Raw genomic sequence first — 27,294 nt, 5'->3', positions numbered from 1 at the left:
CTGGATGCTCTACGATAAAGTATCATGCCTAACTTCTAGGTCAATCTCTACGTTTAGTTTGCGGTTGTCTTCTGTTAAAACGGCATATTTCCCTGATGACTGGGAATATGCCAGCGTGCGGTGCTGAATCACAGAGAGACGGACAGAAAATTAGACAAATATTTGAACCGCTCACAAGGATACCTCGTTAAACTTGCTAAAGAAGAAGAAGAGCATTTGACAGTGGGTGGTCGAGCAGCGCACGCTCCAGGCACGCGCCAGCAGCCAACGGAGAAGCCAAGAAGTGAAGTCGCCGATATCGAGTCCGAGCCGAACATGGAGGCTTCGACGGCCGAGCTGCCCTCAGTGCGGGATGGGCGCTCCTCGTTGCGTGCCTCGTCCACTCTGGACGACTTGTCTTTCAGGTCGACGTCCTCTTACCCAGAAGCCAGCGTCGACATCGAGGAGGCATCGTCGCAGTACTCGTCGGACAGCGGCGAGCGGTCCCGTCGTTCGTCACTGCGGCTCATGTTCGCTGTCACGCTGGCCATTTTCGCTTTGGCCGCAACCTTGGTCATCGTCTTCCGCATGTTGCAAGCAGGCTCGTCCGCACTGCAAGACGACGGTGAGATCGCCGGGCTCGACGACGTCACCGGGGATGAAGAAGTCGTCGTTGGCGTCCAGGCGAAGATTGATCAACCCGCGCACCCGCATCTCAAGTACGGCTTTGAGGACGAGCCCGTGCACATTGAAGACGGCGCTGCGTTCGAACACGGCGCCGATCTGGCGAAGTTGGTAAGTGCCAATTTGCTTTTAGGGAGCCAACGAACCGTGTGCTGCCGCTTGTCCCGACGTGTAGTGGGAGCTTTTTTTCTACCACACTCAAATTTAGATTTGCAGGGGCGATGATTCGGATGGTAACAAAACAGCTTGGTTCCCAAAATCTCGATTGGGTATTCGGCCACCCAAGTTGGGGTATTTTCAGCCACTCATTGTCGCGAAGGGCGGTGTTTCAGTGCCCCTATAAATGACAACGTCGCAAGGTCGGTTCCCCGATGTAGCTGTAGTAACCACCGTCGTAATAAAAAGCGCGACTCATGGCTGATGACCTATGCACAGTACGTTGTCCAGCGCAAAGCATAATAATTGCTTCTAATAAAAAAGGCGCCTTGGGACTAGCGACTGTAAAAGCACCCGTTCCTAACGGTCTATCGCGTTTTCTTTTGTCACGCGTGCAGCCGGACGCCAAGTGCGGCCAGTTCCGGTTCTCCTTCTGCAGCGAGCCCAAGGGCGGGGCGTACTTCGACCCGACCATGGACGTCTGTATGCCGGCCACTGCAGGACCGGTCTTCTTGTGCAATCGGAGCCCGAACCGATTCGCTTCGCTGCAGGAGTGCCGCCGCAACTGCGTGGAGCCTAGCCGACCGCACAGGCGGTGCATGGCCATGCCGCAGTTCTCGCATTGCGAAAAGTAAGAGTACGACACCAGGTGGCATGCGATCTCAGTGATAAAGGGAAAGGCGGTAGAGCAGCGCCTCCTCGGTTTGATGTACGAAGACAATCTTGTGCTGCTAGCTGAGAGTCAGGAAGAATTGCAAACTCTAATTAAGTATTGCGGAGACGAAGGGGACGCTCTACGCTTCAGTTTTAGCGTAGTTAAGTCGGGTCTGATGATTTTCAATGGCACAACTGATCAGGGTCTTAAAATACAAGGCCATGAAATACCCAGAGTAGCAGAATATAAATATTTTGGGGTATGGGTAAACGAAGGATTGGCATACATTGGAAAGCATGAGCAATCACTTAATGCCAAAGGGCGAAGAAATGCCGGGATAATGAAGCATAGGGCATTGTGGGGATACAACAGGTATGAGGTTTTGAGGGGTATTTGGAAAGGAATTTTGGTGCCCGGACTTACTCTCGGAAATGCGGTTTTGTGCCTAAAATCAGAGGTACAGTCCACATTAGAAATAAATCAGAGAGCCGTCGGACGATTAGCACTAGGTGCCCCTTCATGGATAACTGCCTTGTCGTGGCGGAAGGGCTTGCGAAACTCGATGAAGTCGTGAGCTCTGCTGTGTAGGGCCACCCAAGATAGACAGGTCACGGCAGAGAGTTCTGACAAAATGTGATTCACTGGAGAAGGTAATGGCAACCCACTCCAGTATTTCCTGCCAAGAAAACCCTATAGCGTGGCGTGACATGGTCCATAGGGTCACGAAGAGTCGGACACGACTGAACGACTGAACTGACTGATATTGCCCACGGCAAAGCCACAAATGAGGCGCAAATGAGGCGGTACAGGGAGATATGGGCTGGACATCTTTCGAAGTACGGGAAGCTCAGAGTAAACTTATATATGAGGAACGCCTGAGGAAATTGGACAGTAACAGATTGGCAGCTAAAGCATTTCAATACCTATACCTTAAAAGCGTTGACTCACAATGGAAGAACAAGGAAACTAACCAGTAAGTATGCTGGTCACAAGGACGGAGAAATAAAGAGCATTAAGCAACAGGTGAAAAACACAGAAGGTAAAAATGAGATAAATTCGATGGAAAAGAAACAGTGTAGAATTATACCGAAAGGGGAAAAGGCAGATCAGGAACGAAGCTTTCTTTGACAACTCAAGAGGCAGTGCCCTACTTTTTGAAGCTAAATCAGGGTGCATTAGAACACGCAGCTACAAAAAGAAATTTAACAATGAAGATGACGCATGTGCTGTATGTGGCAACTCCAGTGAAACAGTTGACCCTATTATACTCGAATGTAATGGTACCCATCGGGAAGTCGATGCAGGCGCAGTCACTCTTCTTGAAGCTCTGGGGTTTAGAGATACCAGTGGCCGGGTGAATAAACCGGCGGTGGAAGCTAGCAAAAAACGACTTAAAGATTGGTGGCTTAAAAGCAGAAAAGTGACATAATGCTAGTAATGTAGAAACAAAAATCCAATCAATAGAACGGTGGGATAATTAACCAATCTAAAACGATAATTAAGATATAGGGAGAAAAATGAACATGATAGAAACTGCCACCACCCCGTTTCAAAGGCGGCGCTCATATGTTCCATCCATCCATCCATCCATCCATCCATCCATCCATCCATCCATCCATCCATCCATCCATCCATCCATCCATCCATCCATCCATCCATCCATCCATCCATCCATCCATCCATCCATCCATCCATCCATCCATCCATCCATCCATCCATCCATCCATCCATCCATCCATCCATCCGTCCGTCCGTCCGTCCGTCCGTCCGTCCGTCCGTCCGTCCGTCTATACATACATACATACATACATACATACATACATACATACATACATACATACATACATACATACATACATACATACATACATACATACATACATACATACATACATACATACATACATACATACATACATACATACATACATACATACATACATACATACATACATACATACATACATACATACATAGATACATACATACATACATACATACATACATACATACATACATACATACATACATACATACATACATACATACATACATACATACATACATACATACATACATACATACATACATACATACATACATACATACATGCATACATACATACATACATACATACATACATACATACATACATACGTCTGTCCGTCCCGTCCCGTCCCGTCCCGTACCGTACCGTACCGTACCGTGCCGTACCATACCATACCATACCATACCATACCATACCATACCATACCATACCATACCATACCATACCATATCATACCATACCATACCATACCATACCATACCATACCATACCATACCATCCCATCCAAACGAAGTGACATTAGCAACTAATCGAAAGCGCCGAAGGAAGGCACACGTGTACTGATCTCTTTAGAAGCGAGCACGTTAAGTTTTCCAGGATATATATAACTTTTTATCTTTTTGAAAACACCAAACCATTCGAAACTAAGTAAATAATGTCTGTAATGTATGCGGAGTTCTTCTCTAGGGAGCTCTTCTCCTGCGTTACTTGTAAGCCATAGCAGAGTCCCTGCCATAGTCTCTGATGCGCCGTTACCATAGCTCCATTTCTGTATTTTCCGAATGAACGTGCACGATAAGAAAAGTGCCCTGAATGACGTTTTTGAAATGATCTGTCGAGACTTTATGCACACACGACGGGCTCTGTCAGCGACTGCGTGCTGGGCGAAAAGAAGGTCGACGCTAATTGTCATCATTAATTTTCTCACAACCGTCAGTGTAAAATGTGACTTATGCCCTGCTTTCCCACACACTAGCTTTCTTGTATATGCTTGCGCAGGATGCAGAGTTGCGTGAACGTCTTCCATTAGATTCCATGCTCTGCGGGAAAGTCGCTCCTCGTGTGGCAGAAGCAACGATTAGGGCATAGGCGAGGATGTTCGGCTTTTTCCATACTTCTTAGTCCACAAGTTACGACAAATCAGAAACGTCACGTTTTATTGTTTATATTCATAGCCATCGATGCAAAAATGTAACATTCTTTTCGAGGAAAACACTTTAGCAGTATATTTGGGCTAAGCTGCGATTTACTCAGGAAAGGCGCAAGGTGTCTGCTTTTGCTATGCGTCTTTGTACCTTGCCGACTTTGGTAAATTTTCCTCATGCACAGCCGTACCCACGGTGCAATAGCGCACGCATGTCGCGCACTGTAGACGTATGTTGCTTGCTGCTCGTGGCAGATGAGAAGCGGGCTTAGTCGTAGGAGGATCTATCATCAAGGATGATGAAATACCCTTAAACTAGATACTTTGGACTAGTTCAAGATAAGCAGGAAGATATCGTGTGAGGATGCGACCTAATCCGTCTCCAAAGAGCTTTTGCGATTAGCCGCCCACCAGAAAAGTGGAAGGTGGCAATAAGGAGTGTTGACTACAATAGACAGGCCAGGCTAGCGAATGGTCGTCAAAGGTTGCGACCTCTTGGGTCCTGATCTAGCCTCCCGTGGCCTCACCCTGCACTTCTGGCCAAAGCCATTTCTATCTCCAGGAAGGTCTGTGCATGTGTAGAAGTGGCTCTACATCTACGAAGTCGTATGCGTGGCAACAATTTTGAACGTTTGACGTCAATATATTTCAATCATATGATTGACTCTCCGCGAATAGTTTTACGAGCACTGCGGGAAAAAGTCAGGCCGTTGCCTCTTTTGTTGTAATAGAACGTTTCCCTTTTAATCTGCTTTTTCCATTTTCTATATAGACTTAGAGTCTGCATCTTTGCACTGAATTATTTGTTTTTAATCTTTGTGTTTTTTACTTGTCGTTTAAAGTTCATTTCTCCGTCCTGTCTTCCTACATACTTACTGGTTAGTTTTCTGGTGCAAACACTCACGACAATGAACTCCGATGTTACGGGCGGCGTTCTTGCAGTGGTCACTAATCCCCTCAATCAAATCGCCCACCAATTAATCTATAGTATATCTCAATGGGATACAGAATGAACATTTGACGTTAACAATTCGAAATGTTTACATCTGTTTTTTAGTCTTAATTTTGACTTCTACGGCTCGCCCTTCTACGTATAACTGCAGGGCGCTCACCAGCAGCTGGTGGTTTTCAAACGGCACTGACTGCGAGGAGTGGCGCTTTCCGCTCGGCCTGTGCCCGGCGCGAGGCAGCTCGGTGTTTCCGAGCGCGCGCCTGTGCCGAGAGAGCTGCCTGCGGCCACAGGACAAGCTGGAGTGCTGCCACAGGCCCGAGCCGCACGTGTGTACACTCAGGCAGCTCAAGTACCCATATTTCGCCGTCGTTGGATACGACGGGTGCTTCAGGTAAGTCACAAGCCGGGGCGTGCCCTGTCGTCTGCACGCGTGATTCCGTTCTCTCAACGGTATGGATGGATGGATGGAATATAGGAGCGTCCCCTTTGAAACGGGGTGGTAGCAGTAGCTATCATGCTCATTTTCAGGTAGGGTCCTCTGAACAGCGTCACCTGGCGACAGTTAGTGGAAATATTCTAAAAATGAATAAGAGCACATTTAAAGCCTGCCGTACTTATTGCCTCAGTGGCGCTATAAATTAATATTACTTACATGAGCACTCAGCGAATAAAATGTATGTTCGAATCCTGCGTTTGTGAATTTTTTCGACATTTGTTTTTTAAATTGCAACATTAAAATAAGCTACTAATATCTTTCTGGAGGGTGTTCTTCTTTAGGTTGCATCATGTGATGTTTTTAATTCTTAATAGCCACAAAACCTGCCATGAACACAGCCGCGAGACAACAGAATGAGAACGCTCGCACTATTTAATAATTTTCAACGTAATCATTTCCTGCCTTTAGTGAGCGTATGTTACCTTTAGGTTGCGTTCAGACACATCTCTCAGTAACAATCGCCGTTTAGCCCGCTCAGTGGCAACCAGTGACGAGAAAGAAGTTGCGGGGCCATACCGCTGAGAAAATGGAATTACGCCGTCTGCACGCAGTTCGATGATAGGCAGCAAGCATAATTGTGTAGTCATGGGCAGACCTTTATTGCAAACGACTGAAGGCGACTACAGCTACACTGTCTCGCAGCCCACTAATATGATATTACTCCTACAGTATTACAGTATTACAGTATTACAGCCATGAAATTAGGAGACGCCTGCTTCTGGGAAAGAGAGCAATGGTTAGCCTTGACCGCCTAGTAAAGAGCAGAGACATTAGTCTGCCAACCAAGATCCGTATAATTTGTGCTATGGTCTTTCCAGTTGTGATGTATGGATGCGAGAGTTGGACTGTGAAAAAGGCCGACCGCCGAAGAATTGACGCGTTTGAATTGTGGTGCTGGCGAAGACTCTTGAGAGTTCCTTGGACTGCCAGAAGATCAAATCAGTCGGTATTGTCGACCATAAACCCTGACTGCTCATTGGAGGGTCAAATTTTAAAGTTAAAGCTCAGCTACTTTGGTCATCTGATGAGAAGAGAGGATTCGCTGGAGAAAGATTTGATGTTGGGAAAGGTTGAGGGTCGCCGGAGAAGGGGTAGGCAGCGAACGCGTTGGTTAGATGGCATCCTCGAGGCACTGCAGATGAAGTTATGTGATGTTGGGAAGATAGTGAGAGACCGGAAAGCGTGGCGTGACATGGTCCATGGGGTCACGAAGAGTCGGACACGACTGAACGACTAAACTGAAACTGATTACAGTACGGAGATGATGATGATGATGATGATGATGATGATGATAAGCTCTTTATTTACTCCCAAAGAAGGGGAACCAGCCAAATGACTGGTTGCACTGCTTAGGGAAGGTCAGCAGGGATCTCTTGGGACTCTGCGGCCTCCAATGCGCGCAAAATGAGCTGGCGCTATTGGTCGAACTCGGTGGTACGCAGGAGGAGCTCCCACGCATCCACTGTATATGAATTGTCTACGTTGTGTCGTGTACATGTCCACACCATGTGAATGAATGTGGCCGGTTGTGAGCAGTGTTTGCAACTAGGTGCAATAAGATTTGGGAAAATTTTGCTATATAGCGATGGTTTTGGAAAAGTTCCTGTTTGTATTTTGCGCCAATGGACGGCCTCGCGCCGGGATAGTTCCCGGTGTGCAGGGGGGTATAGACACCGTTCGAGCCGATAATGCTGGAGGATGTCCGTGTATGTAACAAGGCGTAAATGAGTGCCTTGGGGAGTGTCAGAGGAAGCGGCAGGCTGAGGAGGGTGCTCCGCCCGGTATAGCTGAGTTCTCGGGCTAGAGCATGCGCCTGTGCGTTCCTGCTGAGCGCCTCATGGGCTGGTGCCCATATGAGAAGACGAGGTGTAGACGGTAAGGGGAGAGATCGGAGGATAGTGTGTGCCTGTCAGGATATACGACCTGCATCGAAGTTACGAATTGCCTGTTGAGAATCGCTAACGACTACTGTAATACAGTACGGAGAGTGTAAGTATTCTCACGCTCTCACGCTCCGCAGGACTGTTTTCCTCGACACGACAGAAATGTTCTTCCCAGTACCTGTGAAATTTCTTGTCGGGAAAGTATATGTTTTGGTGAATAATTAAATCATGCAAACACAGCCATTTACAAAGCTGGCTGCTATGCTTTAGCTCAAGTGTGGTCTCTGGTAACTGCAGATGTCTGGAGGCGAGCGCGAGCACCCTGCGGGGCTACCAGTGCCTGACCGGAGCCAACCGGTTCGACTCGATGGACAGCTGCAACAGCACCTGTGTTGATGGCGACCATCAGTGAAGAGGCTGCAAGGGCCGCTTTTATTTTGCTTACAGTGGACACGAATAAAGCGCATTTGTAGAGCAAAGTTCACGTCCTAGGTATGTAGGACTGTGACAATATTCAGAAAAGGGCTTTGAACTGGCTTGACCTACTTTGGCACTTCTCGGTGTCTTCGCAGGGGGTGTATGAGCTTGCCTGTATAATGCAGTCAAACGCACGCCCTTTTTAACCTCAAGCGAAAAGACACCTAGAAATTGAGGCCTAGAAGTTCGTTAGCAGGTTATCTTTTATGGGTAAACCTGAAATTCGGATAGTCTCTGAAACTTCGTGTTTAGCTAGCAGGAACTCTCGGAAAGCGTTGACATGGAGTGGACATTTGCGTCTCTACATATGCTCCCTCAGGAAGCGCTGCGCTGCCACGTATCACTCTGCAACTTGGTCTACTTGCGTTGACATGTCTCTTTAGAGTTGCAAGGAAATAAAGGTGGAGCTGAAGTGCCTCTATTGCTTTAAATTATTTTCTTGCCACTTCAAGGAGACATGACAACGCAAGTAGACCACAGTTGCGGAGTGACACGTGGCAGCGCAGTGCTTCCTGAGGAAGCATATGTAGAGAGACAAATGTCCACTCCCTGTCAACGCTTTCCGAGAGTTCCTGCTAGTTAAACACGAAGTTCCAGCGACTATCCGAATTTCAGGTTTGCCCATAAAAGATAATCTGCTAACGAACTTCTAGGCTTCAATTTCTAGGCGTCTTTTAAGGGTACGTCAAGGGTGCTTTAAGGGTGGTAGCCTGCGCGATAGCGTAGGCTACCACACCCTTAGCCTAGGAGAAGGATAGCGTCTTGAAGATTCCGACCACTCGCGTAGGTTTCTGCAATGTTCTAGGTTGTGGTAGTCACCGTTTGGCGGATTTATCCAGATGGTTCTTCGCCGCCATTAAATTGAGTGCTGACGAGTGAAACTGCATCCTTAGTTCAACGATCGACAAGTATGTTATTGCTGCCACCGATTCCCTTAGTTCTTTTGCGGGCGCAAGTCAGCCCAATAAATAGTTTCAAGTGCAACGCCAGTGTCTTCATTTGTGGCTACTCGGCTTGTCACCATTACGTGTACACATGCGTTGTCCTGACCGCTATTATAAGTGGATTTGATTGCTTTGCTCACTGAAGCATGGAACTAACTCGGTTTCTGCGGTTTCTATGCGGTACAGGTGACACGCAAGAAAATACCTCTGTGAATCGGCACGGGCTATTCGCAAGACAGTCGGAAATACCAAATAGCTAAATTAAGTTGTGAGCACCTGCATCTGTTAGGAACGCGATGAAGCATACCCGTTTTGGCCCCTGTACAATTTGGACAGTCTGACACGTGTAGCAGATATGCTCATGAAAAATACACCGCTTAGTGGTGTCCTTTTACAGAAAGTCTGAACAATTTATTAGGTTGAAATAAGTACGCAGGAAAGGTATCTGTGTTGGTAAGGGATCTAGATTGCTGAGTTATGTGAATGACAGAGATCCCAGGCAGCATAAACCTTAGGCCCAGTATTGATACACTGTTGGCAGCTAAAACTGTACTAATACTGGACCCACGGCTTGTGCTGCCAGGGATCTGCTGTAAAATAACTTGCGACCGTGAGAGGACTACAGACGTTCGAATACATTTTGGATCTGATTAGCATGAAGCAATGTTGGCTGACCCGGCTGAAACTTTCTGCTGCACTTTCAGCTAGATACGCGCTGGCTGACCGTATCTTTTACAAAGAAATGATTCTGCAGTGGTCGAATATCTTATTTTGGCTGATGACACAAAGTGCTAGCGACTCAAGGCAGTAACACTTTGTGGGTGTACGGTTTCTCTATCTATGTGACCTTTTTTGGTCCATGACGCCTTTCCCAAGCACTCCACTCTAGAAAGCCGAGCACCAGGTCGGGTGAAAGCTTGTGCCCATTGGAAACCGGTGGGTGTCCAGTGGCACCAGGTATCGAACCTGGTACCTCCACCACAAGGCCACCGCTTCTCTTTCATCGCTCCCTTGCCACTTTTGCGCTATTCCACAATATGAACTATCTCCAACTTGCGCAATACACCGCAATGTTAAATAGCATGCTCCCCGCTGCGCTTCTCATTATTGATGGCCATATGAGTGTGCCTCCAAGCGCAAGAATGGTGACTGTGGGTTTCCTACCAATGCAAGTAACTGAAGGTGTCGTCAAGACCAAACGGAAAGTGCTTATATAACGAAGTATAGCAGTTGACAGGGCAGTTTTCTTTGAAAATGGCGAAGCTAATGTTCTTCTCACGAACTTCAGCAACGAGCATCAACATCTGAACAGAGGGAGAACATATGGCATGTCTCGCCGCCATAACTGACACTTGTTCTGCACGCCGTTTAACTTGCGCTTCAGAAACAGAATTCTACGACAACACTGAACCGATTTACGACGTAACCCTGAACTACCTCCAAAGTATAAAAAAGAAAAACTGCGGAACCTGCTCAATCGCTACTCTGCATTAGCCACATCATCACGCGTCGGTCGCACGCACTTTGCAAAGCACCGTGTCGTTACAGACGAAATAGTTCGACTGCTTCCAGTCACCTTATCGGATTTCCGCAAAAGAACCTACAGCCACCAGAGTAAAGTCAAAGAAATGCTCGATAATGATGTCATTCGACCATCACGAAGCCCCTGCCTGGGCTGCACCTGTGGTACTCGTGGAGAGAAAAGACTGCGCACTCCGTTCTTGCTTCGACTACCGTCGATTGAATAACGTAACAACAACAATAATAATAACTACAACAACAACAACAGCAACAACAACAAAACTTTACCCCTTGCCCAGAATCGATGACGTCTTAAATCGCCTGTACGACTCAAGATGATCCTCCTCCATGGATGGCATATCTGGATACTGGTAGACAGAAGTCGATGAGGGGGATCGCAAAAGGACGGTTTTAATTACACCCGACGGGCTATACGAGTTCGGAGTCATGCTCTTCGGCCTTTGCTTCGCGCCCGCAACCTTTCAAAGACTTATGGACTCCGTTCTTGCATATCTGAAGCGGGCGACTTATCTTGTATACTTGGACGACGTGACTGTATTTGCCTCGAATCTCTAGGACCACCTTAGCCACCTAGACGCGGTACTAGAAGCCATCCGATCGTCGCGCCTCACTCTAAAAGTAAAAAAATTCCACCTTGCTTACGAAAAGCTGCAATTTTGGAGCCATTTTGTGAACTAAGCAGACGTTCTGCCACATCCTGAAAAAAGTTGAAATAGCCGATTTTTCGGTACCGCGAGACCAGAAAGAAATTCGCCGCTTTCTTGGATATGTGTGAATTACCGGCGTTTCGTGCAAAACTTCTCGAAAATAGCCGCTCACCTTACACTTTTTATTTAGGCTGATATGACTTTCACGTGAGGAGCCCCCCAAATGCAAGCATTTCAAGAGCTTCAACATCGCCTTCAGTCACCTCCAGTTATAACACATTTAGATGAAAACGCTGGTACCGCAGTGCACACCGATGCTAGAAATGTCGGTTTGGGCACTGTCCTAGTACAGGTACAGAACAGACAACGTGTGATCTCCTACGCAAGTTGGGATTTGTCCAAGGCCGAGGCAAGCTACTCTGCCATTGAAAAGGAATGCGTTGCCATTGTGTGGTCTGTTTAGATGTTTCGGCCTTACCTATACGGTGGACCCTTTAAAGCGGGGACCGACAATCACGACTTTATTGGCTGGCAACCCTCAAAGACCCTTTGCGCACCTTGCAAGATTGAGCTTACGACATCGAGAGTATGACATCACTGTAACGTACAAGACAGGTCGTAAGCATTTAAACTCAGATTGCCGGTTCGTGTTCCATTGTAACCAGCACCGGAAGCCACTGTTGACGACGACACATTTCTGAATGTGATCAGTTCAGCCAACTTTGCCGATAACAAACGCAACGATCCCGAGATCCGCCATGTAATTGACTTTCTTCAAGGTGCCAGCAGCTCGATACCTAAATCTTTTTGTCGCACTTTATCTTCTCTGTGTCTACGTGACAGTTTTCTCGCCACGAATAATTTTACGGCCAACAGTCATCAATACCTACTTGTACCAGCAAGCTTAGGGGATGAAATTTTTGAAGCCTGCCACGACGAACCCATATTCGGCCACCTGGGAGTCGCTCGGACGCTATCCAGAATTAAATAACGGTACTACTGGCCTCATTCGTGAAGCGATGTGTGACGCATTATGTTCAAGCTTATCATCATTGCCAGAGCCGAAAAGTTCCGTCTTTGAAACCAGCCGGCCTTTTAAAGCCCATTACACCACCGTTCAGATCATTCAAGCTAATCGGGATGCACTGGCTTGGTCTGTTGCCTACCTCCACCTGAGGGGACAGCTTGATTATAGTAGCTACTGACTACATCACCCACTACGCGGATACCACCACTTTTCCTCGTGCTACCGCCTTTGAAATTGCGAATTTTTTCATTCCTCAAATTGTCCTGCGACATGACTCATCAGAGGTTTTGCAGACAGAGAAGCTGCATTTTCAAGAGAGGTCATCTAGCATATCCTTAGTCTTAGTCACACCATCTACCACCGGACGACTGCATACCACACCCAAATGAACGGCCTGACGGAACATCTAAGCAAGACCATTAAATACATGTTGTCGATGTATGTGTATGTCGTTCACAAGACGTGGGACGAAGTCTTACCTTACGTAACATTCGCATATAATATACCGTCATTCAAGAAACAATCAACATGACTACGTTCATCCTAGTTTACGTATGAGAAGTGACGACTACGCTCGACGCCATGCTACTCCATCTCTGCGAAAGTCCAATTGAAGATGTCGCCTCTTTTCTACAGCACGCCGAAGAAGCCCACCAACTTGAAAGGGAGCGAATTCAGCCCCAGCATGGCCGAGATGCAGAATGCTACAACCTCTGCGATGGACTGCTAAAATCTTCTAGCTGACCATGTCTGGGTTTGGTACCCTAATCGACGACGCGAACTCAGTTAAAAACTTTTGCGTCGTTATTTCGGTCGCTACCGCGTTCTTACATGCGTTGATGGCATTGGCAATGAAGTTGCTCCTCATGAAGAACCAGAGCTCCGAGGTCCCATGCGTTCTGAAGTGGTCCACGGAGTCTGCCTGAAGCCTTTTTATGCTAGATCACAGTGGCTGCTATTCTACCCCGCAATTTAATTTAGCAAACTGAAGGGGGGGGGGGGGGTAATGTAGCAAACGACGTCAAGGCGTGTGAAGAAAAGGAAGCACGCTAGCTGCAAGACTTAGCTCGAATCCTGTTGCTGAACCCCTAGCCCTCCCTACTGAAAACATTGTATGAGGCAATAACCTCACATTTTCTCACACAATCTCACTCATTTCACATAAGAAATTACATAAAAATCGTATATAATTGCATAGGATCTCATAGTTTCTTGTACATTATCATAAATTGTGCGAAATATTTTATGGTAATGAGGTCCACCGTATGAGAGTCTATGCGATTTTGTGAGATTTTGTGAGTTTATTGCCCGGTAGAACTTTTGGTTTTTCAGTAGGGCTGCCTCGGACGGAACTACGAAGGTCCTCATTTAGGCGACACTATAATGGCAAATGAATACGAGCTTGTTACCTTGATGAAAAAAAAAAAAAGTTACTGCGGCTTAGCTCGGCTAAGTCTGGTTATGCATGCAAACCCTACTGGAAAACCAAAAGTTCTACGGGGCAATAACCTCATAAAATCTCATTTAATAGCATAGAGTCTCATACGGTGCACATCATTATCATAAAATATCGTACATAATTTATGATAATGTACAAGAAACTGAGAACTTATGCAATTATATGCGACTTGTGCGTGATTTCTTATGTGAATTGAGTGAGATTGTATGAGAAAAAGTGAGGTTATTGCCCCTTACAGTTTTTTCAGTAGGGAAAGCTGTTATGCTTAGATATGCTGTGTTGCTGAGCCAGGTTAGAATATAGGCCTGGACCTAGTTTACATGGTCATGGTCAGATAAGGTTTGCTGTGGTTTAACTCCTCCATGACTGTGTGCAAACGCCAAGAAAACGCAGCCGAAGCATTGGTTCCTGCGCGACTCCTCCATGGCTGCCAGGAGCCTCAATGACACTAGACGACACGACCCTTCTAAGAGCTTTGAATCTCGAATCAGATGCGTTTCCCCTATAGACCACGCAGGCGCGTTCGTATGACCGTTGAAGTGGGGTTTATATCTACGTCGGGTGGTCTTTCATACTATCTGGTGATTGCTAATTAGTATGGGTTGAATAATAAACTTATTAAAACATTAGTAGCAACGTGAAAGTACGGAAACGAGAACCCCCAAAGGGAGGTGGCAAATGATTCATTAACGCTCTCACATCGTACCTTTAAAGACAGAGTACCCAAAAATTAAGCGTCGTGAACAACTGCGGGGTAGAAGATAGCATTAACGCCATCAATGTAATCTGCGCCAGATGGGTGATTTCGCATGTTATACTGGTTTAACCACTTTAAGCCTCTATAATGTTTTCTTTTCTTAACTTGCGAGGCTCGACCAGGGATATTCCTGCTGCACGGTAATAGCAACGGCCGCTTTCTGACGCATCTTACGCATAACGAAGTGTATAAAAGTTCAATATAAAAGTTAAAAGCGCAGCTTCGGGTGCTATCTCCCGAAATCGAAAAGTAAGGCAACTTAGCTGATATCCTTGTAAACGCGAGGAGGGGGGAAGATTCGCACACTTTTGATCTCTCCCGAGCATATTTATTTGTGGGGGCGAATTTAGTGTAACTCTTGGACGTGGTAGGTAAGGTGGTTGAGTGATACTTACAGAAATAATTCTTAAGTATTCCTTATGAACAAAATTGATGGTCAGCGCTTTTAGGCAGAAAATAACATGTTTAAAATGGCCGCTGCTTCATGATGATTCGACTGCACGACACTCAAAGCATTTTGTCTCGTTTTGGAAGGAAGGAACTACAACTTTATTATTGAAAGAAACGGTAGGGGTTGGAAAGGTGGTCAGCAGCTGTCTCCAAGACTGTGAAGATCCCGGGCAACACAAGTCAATGCCACGGCTCGGGATTGAATCTGGCCAGCGACTACCCAGACATCAGTTTCGAGCTATCGGTTTTGGGGATGAAATGGAAAAAAGAGATGGAAAAAATAGAGACAAAAAGCACCCATGTAAAATTTGTTTTCCACTAACCTTACTGTTTTTCTAAGAAAACAAAGAGAAGAAAAAAGTGCTTTTCACCTGCATGTGTACAGCAAGAAGAATAAGAAGATGAACTAGCCGTTCGAATTCCGAAGCGCGAGACAAGAGGGCACGAGGTGACGGTTGCTATTATTTGATTTCAGTGCCTTCTTCTGCAGCTGACGCGTCCCAGCGGCCTTTCCATTGACCTCGCCATGGAGCAGGAGCAGCTTATCAAGAAGGAAGGCTTGGCAACGCCGGTCGCGCTGTCTACTTCGTCCACTGTTGGCTTTCGCTTGAACAACAAGAAGGTAACGCAAAATTTCCAGAAGTTTGCGCAGCAGGCATTTATCCCGGAAAGACTGAGACTGATTAATTACGATAACTAAGAAACGTAAACGTCGCAAGTTTGCTACGGTGTATACTAGGACGCGGTGAAATAGCATTCTCACATTACGCTGCTGAGTATCGATATTGTGAGTTTACCATCGAGCAAGCATCTTTCACCGTACTGCGCCATGCGTGTTGCTCGTGAGTTTACAGAGACGGAGATGGGTGTTCTTTGGTCAAGTGGGCTTGTGCATGTTGTGGCAGTTGTAGACTTCTGATTGCGTCATGCTTATCTCTGGTAAAGCCATTACTGTAAGACCGCACATACACATCTCCACTGTCATCCAAAAAACTAAACAGGCAAATATTTTTCAACCTGGGATATTCTGTTCGCGTTGCCATTTCTCCCTGGCTATCTATGTAGGCGATCGTGCTGCTCGTTTTCGCCGTGGTGATTCTTGGATGCGCGCTTGCGCTGAGCCTAGTCCACATGTACTGGACGCCGTCCTTCGCTGTCGACGCGACCACCTCGGTCCAATCTGACGATTACTACATGCCGTTGCCGGTTTCTGCTTCGTCGGCACCAGCACCAGTAGCGGCCCCCGCACTCGCGGTTGTTATGGAAGTCCCGGTGCCACCTGCCGACTCTGCGGTTCCTTCGCCGGATGCCAAGGCTCAGACCACGGCCGTGGAGCCAGAAGCCACCGCGATGCTGGCCGTGTCCACCAAGGATGACAATGGCCCCGGCGACAATGAGACGGTGAGAGCTTTCTGTCGATGGCTGGCGGGGACTTGCAGGTGTGATGAAGCTTCAAGACGAAGCTCTGTCGAAGCCGGCTATTAACGAGTACCACAAGTTTCCATTTGCTTCATTTCGCTTTGACGAATGTATCAGGTTCTGGATTGACAGCCTTCACATAGGTTTGCAAGACAAGGAAACGCGAAGTAAAATTGGGTGAGAAGCGAGCGTATATTGAAAACGGTGAGCATTCATCTTATACGCGTAAGTTCATGGTGGTGAGCGACACGCGTGCTGCTTGGACTCATCTCGATGCAAATGCTGCTTGTTACTTGGGAGATAAGCCCACACAACGAAGAAGGTCTCTCTTGTTTCGCATGTCTTTCAACAAAACTATTAGGCTCCTATTTTGCTGGAGCTGGCTCATGTAACAGTGATCGAGTTTACTCCTTACAGCATAATCATTTAACCGATGAGCTGCACATATTGTCACCATCGCAATTTTCTTGCCACAGCGGGAGGATCCGCGGTGCCTGGAGCCCGCCCAGATGACAATGTGCACTGGGGAGGAGAGTAGGTGGCCGGCTTTCTTCTTCGACGGCCGCCAGTGCCTGACTCCCGTAAGCGTGCCGCCACCCGGGTGTCTGGAGGGCGCCAACCGTTTCCGGTCATTGGGACATTGCCGCGGCGCCTGTCAGGTGAGTCCGAAGACCCTCCAGGTCTTCAGGTGAGGTGGGGTGCGGACGCTACTCGACTCTGCTGTCTGAGAATACGCTGTAAAAGGTGTAGTTGTCGCGCCACATATCAGATTATTTGTGCCACACTCTTTGGCTCTAAGAGATAGCGGTGTAATGTTTGAATAAAACACTCGGAGTTCTGTTCTGTAATCGGTCGGGCTCATTCGACTGCTGTCCATTGGGTCCTCATGGCTGGACTACTCGGGAAAGCCCAATCCCACAGTTCCGGCAGTGCTCGACAATGTTTATGCGAATTTGACAGAACTCGAAGACGAAGCTCTTTGTGTATAGGGCTCGTACCTGGCTCGTGTACATCGACCGAGGAAGACAAGCTTTTATCGTGTCCACACCAATGAATACCATCACTCGGTCCACCGGCTGTCTAGGGTTTTGAAATTAGGGTTCTTGACGTTGGGAATACCCCAGAGCGGCACTATATGAAGAACTTTTCCGGGTCCTTGGCACACCCCTAGATTAACCCCATTAGCATAAAATAAGACGCCGTACCATTCTCACTCAGTACCCCACAATGGATTCATATTCCGCTGCGTGAAATCCTTCGCCGAGAACTCGATAAACTCTAAATTTACGATTTCATGCTTAGGGTCACAAGTCAACTCCTTATTGGGCTGGCCTAGTGGTGGTACATAGATGAATAGAGAGTATTGTCTACGCGTTGACCTGACCCGGCTGAACCTAGTGGCTCTCAGGTAGTACTAACCCTTGCCTACCGTTGAACGAGTTCTTGGTCTCCCGGTAATGCAGCAGGTTTTTCGAAGCTGGGTGCGACTGCAATCTTCCACCAAGTCAAACTGTCGGCAGACTAGCAGGCACTGAGAACTTTCATCACACCTTCTGGTTACTTTTGTTTTTGTTAGCAATCATTCGGTATCACCTCCGCCCCGGAATATTTTCGAAAACAAATGACTTAGATCTTGGAAGGTCAGAATGGCGCTGTGGATATTGCCGCGAACCATTCAAATTTTTATTTTTTTCTTCGACTGCTGCCGGCGTGTGGCCTTACCACTGCTATTCCAGCGCGCAGATCAATTCTGTATTGTTTGTTTGTTCATGGTCGTTGTCGCGAAACGCAGCTTTATGATTTACTTTGTTGCCGCAGATGCTTCTAGATGTATCTCGAAGTATTCCAGACACGCGCTTGTGTTTCTGCGAAGTTTCAGGTTATGCTATTCACCGTTCGCGGTTTTATCTAGATGTTTCTCCGCCGCTTTTAAATTGAGCGCTGACGAGTGAAACGGGCCTTCTTTGTTCGACGGCCAACGAGAACGTTTGCTGTTATCGCCGCCACCGGTTCGCTTAGTTATTTTGGGGGCGCCAGACTCTTCATTTGTTGTCATCGGCATTGTCACCATCGCGTGACAATATTATTGATGATATGCTTGTCTTCGGAAGTACCCAACAGGAACATGATGCAAGATTCAAATAACTGTTTACTCGGCTTGCTACGGCGGGCATCAGCTTAATTCATTAAGTGTACCTTCGGTGTCTCAGAAGTCTTATTACCAGGCACTGCTGTCTCAACGCAAGGCATAAAACTAGATCCAATCAAGATTGAAACAGTACACACAATGATACCTCCTACAGATATCGTAGGAGGTATCATCTCTTAATGTTACCCTTACTATTTTTCGTTCCATAGCCCTCTAATTTAGCAAATAGCTCTGCACGAGGGAACGTATCATTTCTAATACATTATAACATGCCATATTGCTATATTGTTCTAGGTGGAGTAGATAAGTGCCTGAGCCAGGCTTTTACAGCTTTGACCAAGTGCGAGAAAATGCCATTAGGGCCAGGTGCTCGCCTGTAGCAGCAACACTGCATCTTTTGCGAAATATGCAGACATCCTAATTTTTGATCTCTCTCAACTATGGTACGAGAGTAAGCTGCCGCGTTGCATGATATGGTCTATAAGGTCACGAAGAATCGGACACGACTGATTGACTGAACTGAGCTGAATGATATCAGAGCGCGCATTTTAGAGTAAATAAAAAAACAGTGCCGTTTCTTAGTTAAAAATCTGTAAGTTCAGTGCTCATCGGTCTCTTTCGTCGTCTTGTTCTTCGTTTTCTTTTTTTTTTTTTTGCGGTGTTGCATTCATTAAACATATGCTGTTTTGTGTTAGTAGAGCCAATACATTTCTATGCCAAAGCTCTTCCTCTTTTTGGTAGGACTGTTGAAACGTAGTCTGTGAGTGCATGTAGCCCAGTTTTACGACGATTTTGATCCTCTTGTATGCTAACTCCGTGTGAAGAGCGGTACCTAATTGTAAAATGACATATAGCGAAACTTAGAAAGACTCTGCTTCACGTACAGTGAATGGTGTACATAAGTAGAGAGTTTGAAACTTCTCCAATGGTCGTCATGTAAAGGCAGCCGTATAGAGCATTGTTCTGGTATACGGACACCATGCTGTGGCAGGCATATGTACGGGTTTTTACATGCTACATAGCGCAGCCAGGTGCTGTGAAGACAGGGATAGCTCTAAACCCCAGTGCTACTACTTCCGTTTATCGGGATGACGAAAATACATTGTGCACGTGGCTGTACGCAGGGCCAGGTTGTCCGCGCTGAGTGCCGCGAGCCAGTGCGGTTGGTTCCCTGCTCACGACGGCACGTCAGGCGGCGCTGGTTCTACCCGTCCAACGGCAGCTGCGTCGAGTGGGGCTTCCCGGAGGGCAACTGCGTGAGCGTGCAGCTGCCTTTGTTCCAGACCCTGCAACAGTGCTTGCTGGACTGCGTGCACAACGACGTACCCGCTTGCCGCGAATTCCCCGTTGCCCAGCGGTGCAGCGAGTACCAGGCATGTCCTTTTACTTCGCCTCCTCTTTTTTAAGGCAAACGCTTTTCTTGGCTCATGGTCGAGATCTCGCGTGCGCGAGATTTGACCGCGATATGTGTTCTCCTTGTCTAGTGTTCATACTTGAACGCACGTCAAGGAACGCCTCGCGACAGGGGCGCCCTCACACACACTTGCCGGAGAAATTATGACAGTTACTGCACCTTTCTTTTCCTGTAAACCGATTATAATTATATGTAGCACTGCAACGAGTGTGCGCCAAGGAAAGGAAATTTCCGCTGTGCGGCACGAGTCCCGGCCTTGCTAGCAAAAGCTCTATAAGGGGCGCGCGATATACTGTGTGTAGCAGCAACGTTCAGGCTTTCGCATTTCTCCAGTGCAGATTCTGCAGTGCTCTCTGAATTGTTTGATCCCACGGAGAGGGAGGCTCAGATTACGAAGAGGGTAGTCGCTGTTTCTGTTCGTGTGGAAACGAACAGAAACGACTACCCTCCCCGTAATCTGCGCCTCTCCTTCTGAGGGACCAAAAATTCAGAGAGCAGTGCAGATTCTGCACTAGAGAAATGCGAAGGCCTCAGCTTTGCTGCTGCACAAGGTATATGAAACGCTGCACCTTGTAGAGTTTTGCAAAACAGCCATACGGAATTTCGGGAGCGACCTTGTATCGGCTGCCGCCAGGAATTTATTTATTTATTTCAAATACTTCCCAGGCCCGAAGGCATTACAGAAAGGAGTGGTACAGACAAAAACAAAATATACAGTGCATAGCTATACAATAATGAAGTTATATGATGGCGGAAAATACAGTTTTCTCGAAATTTGCAACATCAGTAATGGCAGCGATGGAGGGAGGAAGGTCGTTCCAGTCAACGCTAGTTTTAGGAATAAAAGAATAATGACACATTTTTGTTCTAGAAAATGGAACAGCAACTTTAAATACATGATCGGAACGGGATGAAATGTATGAAGGGCTCGCAAAAAGATGATTCTTTAACAGAGGGTTATGATGATACATTCTGTGGAAAATACACAGTCGAAAACACTTTCGGCGCGAAGAAAGGTCGGGTAAGGCAAGTGTGTTTTTCATGGAAGTAATGCTAGCGTGACGGGAAAAGTTAGTTAAGATGAAACGTGCCGCACGATTTTGAATGTATTCTAGTGTGTTTATCAGTGTGATTATATTAGGATCCCAAACTGCAGATGCGTATTCTAACTTTGGTCGTACTAATGTTTTATAAAGGGTTAGTTTTATCGGCAGAGGCGCGGTAGAGAAATTTCGACGCAAGTATCCAATAGTCTTGTTGGCGTTATTGGTGACATGTTCGACGTGTCTATGCCATGATAAGTTACGTGAGATATGAACACCTATGTATTTGTAAGAGTTAACAGATTCAAGGCGAATGTCGTGAAGAACATAAGTACGCTTGTTGTCAGTGATGCTAGTGCGACGCGATACATGCATTGTTTTACATTTATTAATGTTTAGTCGCATGAGCCATTTATCACACCAGTTAGATATGCTTGTGAGATCATCCTGAAGATAAATAGAATCAGTCTGGTTAGATATTTTGCGATAGATGACGCAGTCGTCTGCGAAAAGCCTAATAGAAGAATGAGAAATGCATTCAGGAAAGTCGTTAATGTATATTAGAAAGAGAAGAGGACCCAGTACCGATCCTTGTGGTACACCCGATGTTACGGAAGTGCGAGAGGAGGAGCAGCCGTTAGCAGAGACATAGTGGATACGATTTGATAAGAAACATTTAATCCAGTTGAGTGCGTTAGGGTCAGTGTTAAGCATGCTAAGTTTAAGAATTAGGAGATCATGGGAAACAGTATCAAAAGCTCTCGCAAAAAAAAAAAAACACAGTCTACGCCAATGTTCAAGTCAGTGTGGGCAAATAGGTCATTAGCAAAACATACGAGTTGTGTTTCACATGAAAATGTCTTCCTGAAACCGTGTTGTTGTGCTGAAAAGAAGGCATTCGACTCAAGGAAATCAATCACAGGAGAATATATAATATGCTCCAAAACTTTACATGGTATTCTTATGAGTGATATAGGACGATAGTTATCGGGGGAATGAGCGCTACCTGGTTTAGGTCCTGGAACAACCTTGCCAACCCTCCAATCGCTTGGAAGTACCGAGGAACCTAGAGACTGGGAAAAGAGCATCGAAAGCAAAATGCAAGAATATGGGTCAGTGATTTTCAGCATTTTAGAGTTGATTGCATCTTCACCTGACGAAGAAGATATTTTCAAATTTCCAACAAGCTTTTGTATGCCAACCCAGTCTATACTGATAGAGTTCATTGGTAAAAAAAGAAAAATTAGTTACAGACGGTACAATATTAGGAACACTTTTGTGGAAAATGGAAGCAAATACATCATTTAAAACGGAACAACACTGGTTCGGAGGAATCGCGACATTATCAGAACGGGCTACTTGCGAGCATATGCCTCTGGCAGGTGGTAGTTGGCAGTTGACATTGCTGAGGATTGATTGGTTGGCGCGTCATGTGACGTCACTAGATCACACGAGGTGGCCGTGTTGGAAAACTTGGGTACCTCCTTTGAGATTTAAACCTAGTCCTTCGGTACCCTTCGATCCCAAATCAGACTCGCTACCCGTAGACAACGCAGCAGGGTTGGTTAAAGCGCGGCTTTATATCTATGGCAGATGATCTTGCAGATAATGTTGAGGCTAATGACTGCATGGTAATGAGTATGTGAGAGATAATAGAGGCACAAATTACAACAGGAGTGATTAAACGTGCAGTGGAGTAATGTACACGGATGATGAAGACACAAATTGAGAGTAGTGGTTGAACGAGTAGCAAAGTTGAGCGGAAGCGGAGCGAATGGGCAAGTGGAGCTTATGATCATGTATGAGATTAATAATAGATGCATAAACTGGGGAGTAGGGATTAAACGAGTGATGAAGTGCAGGTTCGTACACGAAGATACGCAAAAGGAGCCGCAGACAAGAAATATTAGCGCTGTCACACGTTCTCAAAGGCGCAGCTTAAGCGTCCCCCATTTTCGTTTCTTGGCTTTGAGTAAGCGGAGGTAATGGATCGTAATGATGGAGTGGCGGTAACTGCTGGTGACCGAAGGAGCATGTAGGAGGAGCTTTGTTTACACTCATGGCCTAGTAGCAAGTACATCGTTCAAATTTAGTAATGATAGCTCGTGTCAAGTGCTAATTTGTAGCTCCGTTATCTGCGGGTTTCTCTTTGTTTTTATTTTTACTCATAGATGACAGTTTGCAGTTTTATGTAATCAAGTGCGTGGGTGTATGTTTATATAGAATGGGCGGCTTCTGGGTCTATAAAAAGAGAAGGACGCCGTCAAGGGTAGGACACAATAATTAAAAGACCGACTTACAAACTGTAGGAACTATTAGAGAGTGCCGACACGGCTCTTTGATATTTTCAGATTTGGTGGAACAATAATAACAATAAAAAGTTGCCTGTGACTTAGCTTTAGGTAACCCTAGTTGAATTGCGAAAGCAATGGCTACATGGCTACGCTCGTGGTTGTAACTTGTGGTTAAGCGTTTAGTTTGGCCCTATTGTATAGACAAAACAAACTGTTCAGGTAACGAGTAGGCTTTTATTCTTTATACCAATGATGACGCTGCGATGATCAGTGAAGTAGTGGGACTTGGCATCCACTATGCTGATGAGGTGCTCTTCATCTGCCAAGGCTCTGTGTAAAACCAAGTTCTAAACTGCTTCCCCAATGTGTGGTGGTTTGAGGTTGGGACTGGCTCAACTCGAGTAGAAACCGCTCCTCTGTAGCTTGAACGAAGGCGGAGTTCTTGTCTTTATAAAAGACCCCCGTCATGACAATCAACTCATTTTCATTTCGGCTAGGCATTCCGGTAGCCAGAACGGCCAATGCAGTTTCAACGCTGGCCTGGGGAGATACACCCCGGTTACTATGACCCTTGTCTCGCACAGTTTTACACAGCGACAGCAGCGGCGTCGACGGTGGCGCCATCAGTTGGAGCACGTTCCGTGGAACCAGCGTTTCGTTGAACGCATCAGAGTTCACCATGGTAGTGGTAAAGGCGTTTATTGCATCTAAATATGGGGGACACTTAAGCTCCGCCTTGAAATGTATGACGCGATGGCGTAGTCTACCAGCCTACATATAAAGCCCCGCTTTAACCAAGCCGTATGAACGTACCTTGGTGGCCTATAGGGTGTTGTGCCTGGCCAAAGCCGCCTAGAAATTCAGCCGGACGCCAAACTTGTTCGGCGAACGCCTCCTTCACAAACTTTGGATACTTCTCTGCAAAGCACCAATGCACTGGAGGCGAGCCGTACCAAAGGGACAGAAGCGACGTGTTTTAACATGCGCTGAACGTCCAGACAGCACGGCGCGCCGTGGCCCTGACGGTGAACCCCTTCTCGCCCCGCGGCATATTTGAAGCGAGAGCGCAGCAAGCTCTCCCATTGGCCCTGCGAAAGTGCTGCCGTCGGATTGGACCATTTTGAGCGTCAACGGTTCTCGGCAACGGAGTCTCAAGTGCTTCCGTTCGAGACTCCGAGTGTGAGTTCGTCACGAGCGTCCATCGGGAGCAGTTCGCCCCCTGACAGTGCGGACGCGGCGGAATCTCCCCGGCCGTCGCTGCGCGAGAACAGTCGCGTATGGCTATGTTAGCTTTCGGCCCCAGAGCCGATCTTGTTGTGTAAATACATGTAAATAGTGTATAAAGCCTTTTCTCCATCTCACCAACGCCGACTCGGATTCATCGCTACCGCCCAGGGAGCTGACAGCCCTCGTTCACGAAACGGGTGACGAGCGCTGCGTTATCAACTCCTTGGCACAACCCTGTTGACGGTGGGCTACTGTGTGATAACCCCACCGGCACAATAAGGGGTAACGTAAATGCCCGGGGTCCTGACAGGCTGATTCTGACATACCGTCCCATGTGAGACGAGAGACCCAAGTTGGCAGCTCCTACCACGTCTTCGTTGCGCCTGCCATTTGTGGCTACGGCATACGAGAATACGCGACAAGCTGAGCTGGCCGGCGTAGTGCCGCTTTCGCAAAAAAACAAAACAAACAAAAAAACAAAACAAAAAAAAACAACAACTCCAGTTGGAAGAGAACACAGGGCAGCTCTGAAATAATAAAGGCTAACAAATAAGAAAATACAAAAAATAGACGATGCACGCATGTAGAAGAATCAGCGAAACAACGAAGAAACCAGCCGCAAGCAATAGTTTTAAGTGGCACCACCATTCGCTAAATTTCGTTACATAACGTTCAGTTCACTCACCATACCTATGTCACATTATGTTTAGTAATTTACGCTACTTACCAGCCGCAATTAGAGAAACTTCTTTTTCTTTTCCGAAAGCATGAGAAATCATGAAATTTCATACTAAAAAAATTAAGAGGCAGAAGCAGCCGTAAGGCAGTCATATTTTTTCCTTGTCCTTTGGCCGCAGGTCAATTTCCCGGTGTACTCTGCCGAGAACAAGAATGGGCGTTTCGACTGCCTGGTGGTGGACCCCACGGACAAGCTGTGCCTTCTGGGGCGTAACATGTTCCCCAGCTATCGAGCATGCGAGCGCGCTTGTCTCGTTGCGTGATAAAGCTTTTTCTTTGGCGGAATTTCGCAAATAATTTTGATTTTGAATTTTGTCTGTAAGAAAAAAAAAGAATATTGCTATGCACTATGGTTTTGCGTTTCTATTTTAATTGCTATAGAATAAAGAGAAATAATGCAATGAAGACCTAGCGCCCCGAACTTGACTGTGCTATATCATAGTCTACGTATATAAGTTTTGGTTTAATTTTGACTCCGAGGACATCTTTAAACAGAACATGCTCTTTGAATTCTGTGCCGTGATAGCACAGCTACAACCAAGCCTTCAATATGCTAAGTGGTCAGTCCGAAAGACAGCAGAAAGCTGCGCAGTGCAGCGTTCTATTTTTGCGGTTTTTATAATAGCAATAAGGCTAACAGAAGCGAAGGTCTGAGTGGTACGAACCGGTACACATTACACTTAAGGGCTTCTGCCAGATATGGCGAGCGTTTCTTCAATGTCCCATAGTAGTTCCGAGGTCCTAACGTTTCAATGAAAAAAGTCCGGCATTTGTTTTGACAAGATGGCCTTTCTAGCATACTGGATCCTTCAGGCTAGAGCTCTGACATATTTCTTTCGAGCTTTTATGCGACAGTTAGGCACACACTTCTGGTATTTGGTTTCATTCTCTGTGCGGTACAACTACAGTCTCGCAGCTTCCGGATAATGGGACACTTAAAGGAAACGTTAGATTAGAAGGTCAGCGTCACGTTATATAAAATATTCAATTTTTACTGAAAACAACGCTTTTATAAGCTAGTAAATAGCGCAAAAGCATATAGCCGTGGTGCCATTACGGGCTGATTTGAATGTGAAGTTTATTTTATTTGAGTTTGAATTTTATTGGACATATAATACGTAGTACAATATATACACGAGATGAAAGAAAAAGGAGACTTTATTGATTTCTGGATAAGCCCGTTACCCTTTTTTATTTTGGTTTTTCATATATATATTTTCTTCTCAATTCCCTAGCAATTTCTATTTTTTTTTTCCGATGTAGTTATACATCTCAAAATCTAATATCTCTGCACCCCAATTCTTGGCTGATCCCCCTGGGTGGGTATGTGCCACCAAATTAGAGTAGAACAACAACAACAACCACCTCGTTTACAACTCAGGGGCAGCCAGCAAAACAAACAGAAGCAATGCAATGAGTAGACGCACAGAAGAATAAATATATTTTGCCCTTAAAAGCAAGAGAAAAATTTCACTTAATTTTGCAAAGAAAAAAGTAACATGTTATTTGAGCATTTTTTATCGTAGAACAAAATAATCCAAGGCACAAAAGCTAGTACCTTGACAAAATCAGAAACACTTGCATTGATTTCATGGCTAGCAAGAGGCTGATAAAAGGGGTGTTCCGGGGCTTAAGACAATGGACCGTATTTTCTTCTTAAATTGAGAAACTGTGTGGCATTTTAGAGCCCACGAAATCAAGGCCGAGTAGTTGGTACACAATTCCACTAATTGGTGGCGGATAGCCTGCGCCCCATAATTTGTACGTATCTGAGGGACGATCAAAGGAACCAGACGCAAGCCATAAGACAGCGGCCTCTCAGCATATATTTGAGAGAATGAGAGAAAATCCCTTTTAACTTTCATGTAAAGTAGAACTTCTAACATTTCCTTATAGCATTTATGAGAATGTTCGATTCCAAGACTTTCCA

General features: G+C 46.2%; 2 protein-coding genes across 2 annotated transcripts; both read left to right on the top strand.

Annotated features, from left to right (window-relative positions):
• The first annotated feature begins 315 nt into the window (after positions 1 to 315).
• On the top strand, positions 316 to 8,189 carry LOC146199276 (uncharacterized). The gene is made up of 4 exons (XM_084592090.1): positions 316 to 774; positions 1,218 to 1,450; positions 5,550 to 5,789; positions 8,075 to 8,189. Exons 1-4 carry the CDS (start codon positions 316 to 318, stop codon positions 8,187 to 8,189), a joined length of 1,047 nt encoding a protein of 348 aa, XP_084448216.1.
• Positions 8,190 to 15,606: 7,417 nt separating this feature from the next.
• LOC146199275 (uncharacterized) lies at positions 15,607 to 25,763 on the top strand. Its single transcript, XM_084592747.1, has 5 exons — positions 15,607 to 15,702; positions 16,146 to 16,477; positions 16,951 to 17,158; positions 19,773 to 20,021; positions 25,484 to 25,763. Exons 1-5 carry the CDS (start codon positions 15,607 to 15,609, stop codon positions 25,625 to 25,627), a joined length of 1,029 nt encoding a protein of 342 aa, XP_084448873.1. The 3' UTR covers positions 25,628 to 25,763.
• Positions 25,764 to 27,294: the final 1,531 nt, after the last annotated feature.

Source organism: Amblyomma maculatum, chromosome 2, assembly GCF_055883805.1.
Source record: "Amblyomma maculatum isolate TAMU_Amacu chromosome 2, ASM5588380v1, whole genome shotgun sequence".
In the NCBI taxonomy this organism is placed as follows: domain Eukaryota; kingdom Metazoa; phylum Arthropoda; class Arachnida; order Ixodida; family Ixodidae; genus Amblyomma; species Amblyomma maculatum.
Note: the sequence above shows the minus strand (reverse complement) of the source record. Positions and strands in the feature narration are given on the sequence as shown.

Coding starts and splice junctions, on each gene's coding strand:
- LOC146199276 (XM_084592090.1), top strand. CDS start 316: ATGGAGGCTTCGACGGCCGAGCTGCCCTCAGTGCGGGATGGGCGCTCC. Junction 775..1,217: donor GCGCCGATCTGGCGAAGTTG/GTAAGTGCCAAT, acceptor TCACGCGTGCAG/CCGGACGCCAAGTGCGGCCA. Junction 5,790..8,074: donor GGATACGACGGGTGCTTCAG/GTAAGTCACAAG, acceptor TGGTAACTGCAG/ATGTCTGGAGGCGAGCGCGA.
- LOC146199275 (XM_084592747.1), top strand. CDS start 15,607: ATGGAGCAGGAGCAGCTTATCAAGAAGGAAGGCTTGGCAACGCCGGTC. Junction 16,478..16,950: donor AATGGCCCCGGCGACAATGA/GACGGTGAGAGC, acceptor TGCACATATTGT/CACCATCGCAATTTTCTTGC. Junction 17,159..19,772: donor ATTGCCGCGGCGCCTGTCAG/GTGAGTCCGAAG, acceptor GGCTGTACGCAG/GGCCAGGTTGTCCGCGCTGA.